At 50.9% G+C, this 8,078-nt stretch overlaps 1 protein-coding gene across 1 annotated transcript; it reads left to right on the top strand.

The window, feature by feature from the left end:
* The first annotated feature begins 212 nt into the window (after positions 1 to 212).
* Positions 213 to 4,395, top strand: LOC123098492 (type I inositol polyphosphate 5-phosphatase 4). The gene is made up of 11 exons (XM_044520492.1): positions 213 to 862; positions 950 to 1,212; positions 1,331 to 1,435; positions 1,525 to 2,034; positions 2,159 to 2,294; positions 2,426 to 2,616; positions 2,712 to 2,820; positions 3,075 to 3,223; positions 3,302 to 3,608; positions 3,686 to 3,907; positions 3,993 to 4,395. The coding sequence occupies exons 1-9, from the start codon at positions 827 to 829 to the stop codon at positions 3,546 to 3,548; spliced, it is 1,746 nt and encodes a 581-aa protein (XP_044376427.1). The 5' UTR covers positions 213 to 826; the 3' UTR covers positions 3,549 to 3,608; positions 3,686 to 3,907; positions 3,993 to 4,395.
* Positions 4,396 to 8,078: the final 3,683 nt, after the last annotated feature.

Genomic DNA, 8,078 nt, shown 5'->3' with positions numbered 1-8,078 from the left:
CGTTTGAAATCCCAAGTTTTTCCTTCCAAATTTGAGCAGCCGCTGCACCAATATCCCTCTCTGTCTCCAAGATGGAAGTCCTCTCTCTCACAGAGTCACATGCTTAAGTACTGGCATGGCAGCAGTAAACACTTTCCCCCCGAAGGCATTGCTTGGTGTGCATGGTTTGCCCCTCTATCACTGCCCTCCTTGGGTCTTGCTAGGGCAGCGAGCAAAAGCAGAGAGAGGGAGAGAGAGAGAGAGTGACCATCCTAAGATTCCACTGCAAGCGCTTTATTCCCTTCCACCCTCGCACGTATTTGAGCCAAGCTCGCTCACTCACACACACACAACGGCTCAAGTTTTTCTCTTTCATTCAAGATTCACTCCTCTTGCCCTCTTCCTCCTCAGATAAGCTGTGTGGTAGGCTGGCTACTAGTAGGAGAGGAGTAGGATCGTATTTGGTTCTTCTTCTCCCTTTGCTTGGGAAGCCGGTAAGCTACCACTGCATCAGTGTTGCCAGCCAGCCAGCCAGCCCCTCCCCTGCCCGTCCTCCTCACTCGCAGAGAGAAGAGAAGAGAAGAGAGAAGAGAATCCACATTTTGTTCTCATCCTCATCAATCCTCTATCTCTCTTTCCTTTCCATCAAATCACAATCTTTGTTTATAGAGTGTATGTAGCCCAACAGTGGCCGCATTGTCTCTACCCCCTCCCTCTTCTCTTCTTCCTTCCTTGGCCCCCTCCCAACTCGCTCCCGAGCAACCTGCAGGCTGCAGCTTCGACCCTGGGCTGCTTGCTGCATGACCGCTGTGCTCCCCTGAGCCTGAGCTGAGGACGGAAGGGAACAATGAGAGATGGCTGCGACACCACCAAGAAGAGCAAGGTACCGCCCTCCCATCCCCCTGTCTTCTTCCTCCTGGTTCCTCTGTTTCCCTGTGCCTGAATGCGGTTCGGTTGCTGTGGCGTGTAGCTGTCGTGGTCCAAGAGCTTGGTGCGGAAGTGGTTCAACATCAGGAGCAAGGCCCACGACTTCCACGCCGACGACGCCGCCGCCGCCACCGGGAGGAGGGGCGACGACGACGAGTGGAGGGGCAGCAGCTTCGCCAGGAACGAGCCGACCAGCGCCGCCAAGAAGAGCCGGACGGAGCGGCCGTCCAGGAGGAGCCGCGAGCACTCGAGGCGGGGCAAGATCGACCTCGACGCCGCCGAGGCCACCGTCACCATGGACTACAGGTTGGTCCACCGCCGCCCGCGCCGCCCCTGCATTCGCATTATATAATTCCATCTTCCTCTCCAGTCTCCCCCCTGTGTGTGTGGCCTTGTTAATTAAAAACAACGAAACTGCCTGCAGGATCTTCGTTGCTACGTGGAATGTGGGCGGCCGATCCCCTCCCGGCGGCATGGGCCTCGAGGACTGGCTCCACGCCGCGCCGCCCGCCGACATCTACGTCCTCGGGTACGTGTCTCCGGATTTCCCCGTGCCGGGTTTCGCAATGCTGCGGGTCGGACTGACAATTTCGATGCCGCCGTGGTGTTCGTCCAAAGGTTCCAAGAGATCGTGCCGCTGAACGCCGGGAACGTGCTGGGCACGGAGGACAACGGGCCGGCGAGGAAGTGGGTGTCGCTGATCAGGAGGACGCTGAACGACCTGCCGGGCGCCGGCAGCGGCAGCGGCAACGGGAGCTTCCGGACGCCGTCGCCGGCGCCGCCGGACCCGGTGGCGGAGGCGGACGACGACTTCGAGGGGGCGAGGCATCAGACCAACAACGCGGCCTTCTTCCACCGCCGGTCCTTCCACAGCCGGAGCCTGCGGATGGAGGGCGACGCCCTGGCGCCGCAGCCCAGGCTGGAGCGCCGGTACAGCGTCTGCGACCGCGCGATCTACGGCTCCCGCCGGCCCAGCGACTACGAGGCGCACTGCCGGTGGGGCGGCTCGTCGGACGACGACAACAACACCGGGGAGTCGCCCAGCACGGTGTACTCGCCCATGTCGTACGGGTACGGCCACGCGCCGTCCCTGGACGACGGCCATAGGCCAGCTTCTGGTCACACTAGGTACGGTTCAAGTTCCATACCATGTACTCTGTCAACACATGCTATTTTTAATGGAGCCAAAGTACATTATGGTCTGATAAATAGACGTGGTGAGTAATCTGTGTTGCAATCTGATGTTCTTCAGATATTGCCTGGTTGCAAGCAAGCAAATGGTGGGATTGTTTCTGATGATTTGGGCTCGGAAGGACATTAGGGATGACATCAGAAATCTCAAGGTTTCCTGTGTTGGCAGAGGATTGATGGGCTACCTTGGGAACAAGGTTGGTCACTGTTCGAATGCTATGTGGTTATCATAATTTTTGCAATGGTTTACATTGTGTGAATTGATCACATTCAAGAGGCATTGTTAGCTTAGAAATAGTATTCAACCGGCAAAGGATTTGTTTTCCAGGGTTCGATTTCGATTAGCATGACATTGCACCAAACAAGCTTCTGCTTCGTCTGCAGCCACCTGACGTCGGGGCAGAAGGAAGGCGACGAGATGCGGCGCAACTCAGATGTGCTTGAGATCCTCAGGAAGACCAGGTTCCCAATGGTTTACGGGCAGTATGAGCGCTCACCGGAAACTATCTTAGAGCATGAGTAAGCAAGCACAGAACCTTAGAATTGTCCCCTAAAGCTTGTTTTCATGTGCATTTGGTGCAATATCGGGGCCCTTAACGCGCCTTTTCTTTCAGTCGAATCATCTGGCTCGGGGACCTAAATTACCGAATCGCACTTTCCTATCGGTCAGTGAAGGCCCTGGTGGAGATGCGCAATTGGAAAGCATTGCTGGAGAAAGATCAGGTGAGAGCTTGCAAACCTTCTTGATCACAATTTGTGTATGTGTGGTGTGTACCGTTGGGATCCCGGGAAAGCTGTAAAATTGTTATGTCACAGGCAATCAGTGCTTTTGTCTTGTCATTGTTTCACTTTAACATGTTGCAACATTACTAATAGGTCGGCAAAAGCCGAGGAGCTCTTGTTGTTCTCATTATGAAAATGATTACCAGACATTGTAGTAGTATGATCTCATTGACATGTCAACTTGACACTTTCAGCTGAGGATTGAACAAAGAGGCGGGCGGGTGTTTGCCGGGTGGAACGAGGGGAGGATATACTTCCCGCCGACATACAAATACTCAACCAATTCTGACAAGTATGCCGGGGAGGACATGAACCAGAAGGAAAAGAGGAGAACTCCTGCATGGTACGATTATTACACTAATGTGCCGGATATTTGCCAGATTTTGTACAGTTTAAGAAACTTGGTGATCCTGTTGTGCAGGTGCGATCGCATTTTGTGGTATGGAAGGGGCCTAGGTCAACTATCATACGTTCGAGGCGAGTCTCGGTTCTCAGATCATAGGCCAGTCTACAGCGTATTCAGTGCAGAGGTGGAGTCGATCAACCACAGTCGAATTCAAAAAATGAGTTGTTCAAGCTCGCAGTTGGACATCGGAGAGCTACTGCCCTACTCTTACGGATACACCGACATCAACCCGTATGGCTACACCGACCTGAATTTCTACTGAAAGGGTCCCTGAACTTTGGGAAAACACCCAGTGTTCAATCATGCAACTAGTGATGAGAAGGTAAGGTTTGGAGGGTGGTTTGAGTTAGCAGTTAAATGTATGTTCTTCACAGATACTAATACTCTTTCCTATGTCAGGCTGGCGAGAACAGGGGCAATTGGACATAAATGCAAGCTTCTGAATTTCTGATAAATCGGTGAACGGCATTCGTATGCCTTGATCAATACAGTTAGTTTGCTAAGCACAAAGAGCTGACTGAATTTGTCACGATCAGAGTCTTGCACATTGGATACTTTCAGAGAAGCAGTAAGTGCTTGGCTAGTTTCACAGGATTCGAAATAATTCAGTACAGGATACAGGTATGCTCCGGTTGATTTACAGTTTTTATGGTGAACAATACGTCTAATGAACTACTGATCCTAACTAGCCCTCTCTGTTTTGCAGGTGAGGACGGCGTTCTCGAACCCCACACAAGATACTCTAAAGACTGCAAGCCAGTGACCTCAAAGACTCAAATTATTTCATTTCACTGAATTCAAACTTCAAAGATAGCACTAACAAGGAACCCAGATGACGCACCGAGATGGTCTGTTTCCATATGAGACAGTACGACGATCCAATCATATGTCCAGGAGACCATGGCCGGCCACCCCAGCAAAGATAGATACTGCCACTGATGACATCGAAAATCGTGCACCAGATTATTTCCTCCCCTTCTGCACATTGTATAGCAACATTGTTGATCCTCCTCTCTCTCTCTCTCTCTCTCTCTCTCTCTCTTTCTCTCTCTCTCCCCCTGTTTCAGACAGCAACAACAAGCAGTAGCAGTAGTCCTTTGCACAGTCTACACTCCTCTGCGTGCAGTTTATAAAAGCTTGGGGAAGAAAGAAAGAAAGGGGGCCATGAATGAATGCCTGCATTGCTCCTCCTCATACTATCATCTATCTCATCTCATCTCATCTCCATGGATGGATGGGAAAGGGGCGCAGCGCATAGATAGGGAGGGGCCATGGCCATCATTGTTCACGCTCTGCTTCACCAGCAATGTCTGAATCAGCTGAGCTGACCAAAAGGCAGTAGTAGTGGTATTACCTGTCACGTTTTACCAGCCTTCTTCTCTGCATGCAGGAAACTTGTGCAGTGCACTGTGCGTTCTCGGCCAGAAAGGCCTTTGTTTACGTTTTGTACTGTGTGAAGTGTCGATGCACGCACGCCATGGAAATGATTTGATTTGCTAGTGCCTCGTGATGAGCAGATTGAGTGGTGAGTGCAGTCCGAAGATGAACTGCAGGTCAGGTGGTTCAGGGTTCGGGTTACTGTAGTACGTGTGGGCTTGCTGTTCTCGGAGCAAATCATTGTCCAGGAGAGACCCAGCCGTACGAGCAGAAAGAAGCGATTTAATTTAGCAGTATAAACACTGTCAGATCTCCAACCTACGGCGTGCCAAAATGCTGTCAGATCATATCTCAGACCCAGCATGCTGATAGCTCTACGTAATTAGCTTTTAGTTTTAGCCTACTTTTTCAGCCGAAGGAACTGGCTAGCCCTAGAGCCTTTGCTCATTGGTCTGTTAGCACAAGGTTACCTTGGTGTAGTACCTTGAAAAGAGTGAGCTGGAGGAAACGACAGCCATCATTTCCGCGGGCCGCAAACAACTGTGAATTTTACCCAAACCCTGCTTATATCATCAAGTATGTGGACCTTGCTAAGAGCATCTACAACCGGACCTCCCACGTTTGTCCCAATTGTCCGGACGGGCTGTCTGATCACTGTCCGAACCCAAAAACATCACCCAACTGGGTTTCGCAAAACGAGCCCGGGTTGTCCGACAACCCATATCCAGCTCATACATGGGACGGATACAAGGCCCAAACACGCTCGGACACCGCTACCACGTCGGATCGGCCTGCTATCCCCCCCCTTGTCCCCTATGGAGTACCAATGCTTGCGACTGCTTCGTGTTCAAACGACACCCCATCGGCCCGTCGCCCTACGTTAAATGATATGCGGTTGCCGAGGAACCTACTCCGGCGCCACTCATACGTCCGTCTGACGCCCAGCATTGCCATCAGCCCGCTATATAAACTCTAGCCCCGCCCATAACCGCAGTCATCCTCCTCAGGTCCCTTTATCCTCTCAGCACCACGCCCACCATGGCCCCCTCGCGCTCCAAAACCCTCTGGGACAACCTCTCGTCCGAGCAGAAGAAGGAGATGGCCGCCATTGCTGCCGCCGGCAGGCCGGCAAGCAGGCGGAGGCCGCCGACATTCCAATGGAGGACGCAGCCGAGGACGAGCCGGCGCCACCCTCCTCGCCGGTGCATGCAAGCATCACCATCGGCGAGGCTCGTGCCCACTACATGGGCATGCTGCAGGAGGAGCGGGAGGCCAAGTTCCGGGAGGTGCAGGCCGAACAGGCCTACAACCTACGTCTCCTCGACGAGCACCGGCGCATGGAGGAGCAACTCGGACTTGCCGGAGCAGGCAGCGTTGCTCGACTCCTACCTCTCCGCTCTATCAGGCTGAATTACAGGCCGCCTACAAGAAGATGGACCGGGCGGCAGATGAAGTGTTCAGCAAGGGCGACGACGAGGAGGACATCACTGGCTCCACAAAGGCCGCGCCCCGCCGCCACGACCAGGAAGCCGGCACGTCCGCGGGAACCTTCGATAGCGAGGAAGAGTAGTGCATGGTAGGTCGCAGTCACTCGGGTCCCAAGAAGGCCACCGCTCTTCCCTCCCGTTGAAGCCAAGCTTGATGGGCTCAACATCATCGGTCAATTAACCGCTCATGCTGCAGAGATGGAGGCTGCGGAGCTAGAGCTGGAGACCGCCGAGGCGGAACTGGAGAAGCCAAAGGCAACAACCAGAACTTCACTTTGCCGGGCTCACGGCCGGACATGGGAAATGGGCGCCAGTAATCATTTAGATTAGGTTCAGGGTAGGGTTTAGTTAAAAATTGTCCAAATGTAACGAATTTTGTCTGGTTTATAGGAAAACCAGTCGGTTTGCAGGAATTTCATCCGCTTATTTGAAACCCGCCTTTGAAATGTATGCAGGCAGCGTTGAATGCCCGACTCCCGCATTTGTGTCCGCGGATTGGTCATCCTGTTCCGCGGACCGATGCGGGAGAGAATTTGCAGTTCAACGTTGTAAACGCACTTACAACTACAAACAAGTGAAATGAAGCGAACCGAGCTATGCTCAGATGGTTAGGTTTCTTGTGGTGAAAACATGTGCTCACATTTTTCTGGATTTATCTTAGATTTTCTCGTGATGTTCGTTCAGTGGGAGGCGACATTCTCGTCGACTACGAGGGGCTTGTGGTGACTTCATCAATCTCAAGATGTTGTGACGGTTCAGTATCTCGGACATACTCAAAGGGGTATGGTGGTTGCATGCGTCATAGAAGTGACTGTATGTGCGTTTATCTGAGCATGTGCGCTTGTACGGTGTTAAAAATATACCAACTTCATTCCATAATGTAGTGCGTCCACGCTTTCTGAGATCTTAATTTCGATACGAGTTCAGTCTTCAGTGGTGTAATTTTTTCTCCCGTCACAGTCAGTCTCGTCGGTTAAATTTATGGTCAAACTTAGATCTCGAGAAACGCGGGCGCACTACATTGTGGAACGGAGGGAGTAGTAAATAAAAATATATTCTTTTAGTTTTGAAAAATATTAATTAAGATGCATATATACCCCACCCCTATATGTTTACTGCCAATCAGTGTATAGCACATCAACTATATATGTGTGCAATTTTTTTTAGCAAGAAAACATCCACATTATTATCATTTTCATTCATTACTTTTTCAAATGCATATATAAGTACACAGTTTTTTCCATGCCGTGTAGGAGAAAACTTTAACTTGATCGCGGATAGATCAAAATTAATGTGCATAGTAGAGTATGGGAAAAACTGACAATGACACATTGGACCCTTTGCCTTTGGTCTTTGAGTTCGAAGTGATCGTAGAAAAGCACGCTACAGACGCATGAGAAGACACGACGCCTGAGTAGACTAGACCCCGTAGGCATTCATGGTGAACAGCGAGCGAGGTGCCAGGCATACTTTGCATGGGCCCGAAAGATCTTTATATGGGGACTCCATTGATCGGATTTTGCATGCATTTCTGGGTTGATTGTGTCTGTGCTAATGATTGGCCAGGGTGCCACAGTGGCAGTATCATGCATGCACGTTGGCTGCTGCCCTAGCTCTGGATGAGCTTTCTTCACGCATGCAGTAAAAATATTGTTATGGACAAGAAGTTTGAATTTGCGGTTGCTGATCTGTGTCGTGTCGTGTATATTTATGTGTAATACAAAATTAAGCCGTAAAAACATGTAAACGGAGGCTAAAAAAAGGTTAAAAAAGTGTATAGGTACAACAGAAGGTGGTGGAGGAGCACACCGCAACACTAAACAGAACCTAATATTAGGAGTACATTGTTTTTCTGCCGAAAATTCATTTCTGCACCCGCGCTGACGAAAAAAATCAAAACAAATACTATAAAAATTCAAAAAATTTCA

The sequence above is a fragment of the Triticum aestivum genome, chromosome 4D (assembly GCF_018294505.1).
Source record: "Triticum aestivum cultivar Chinese Spring chromosome 4D, IWGSC CS RefSeq v2.1, whole genome shotgun sequence".
NCBI lineage: Eukaryota > Viridiplantae > Streptophyta > Magnoliopsida > Poales > Poaceae > Triticum > Triticum aestivum.
This window is presented reverse-complemented; position numbering and strand designations above follow the sequence as displayed.

Coding starts and splice junctions, on each gene's coding strand:
- LOC123098492 (XM_044520492.1), top strand. CDS start 827: ATGAGAGATGGCTGCGACACCACCAAGAAGAGCAAG. Junction 1,436..1,524: donor GCCGACATCTACGTCCTCGG/GTACGTGTCTCC, acceptor GTTCGTCCAAAG/GTTCCAAGAGATCGTGCCGC. Junction 2,035..2,158: donor CCAGCTTCTGGTCACACTAG/GTACGGTTCAAG, acceptor GATGTTCTTCAG/ATATTGCCTGGTTGCAAGCA.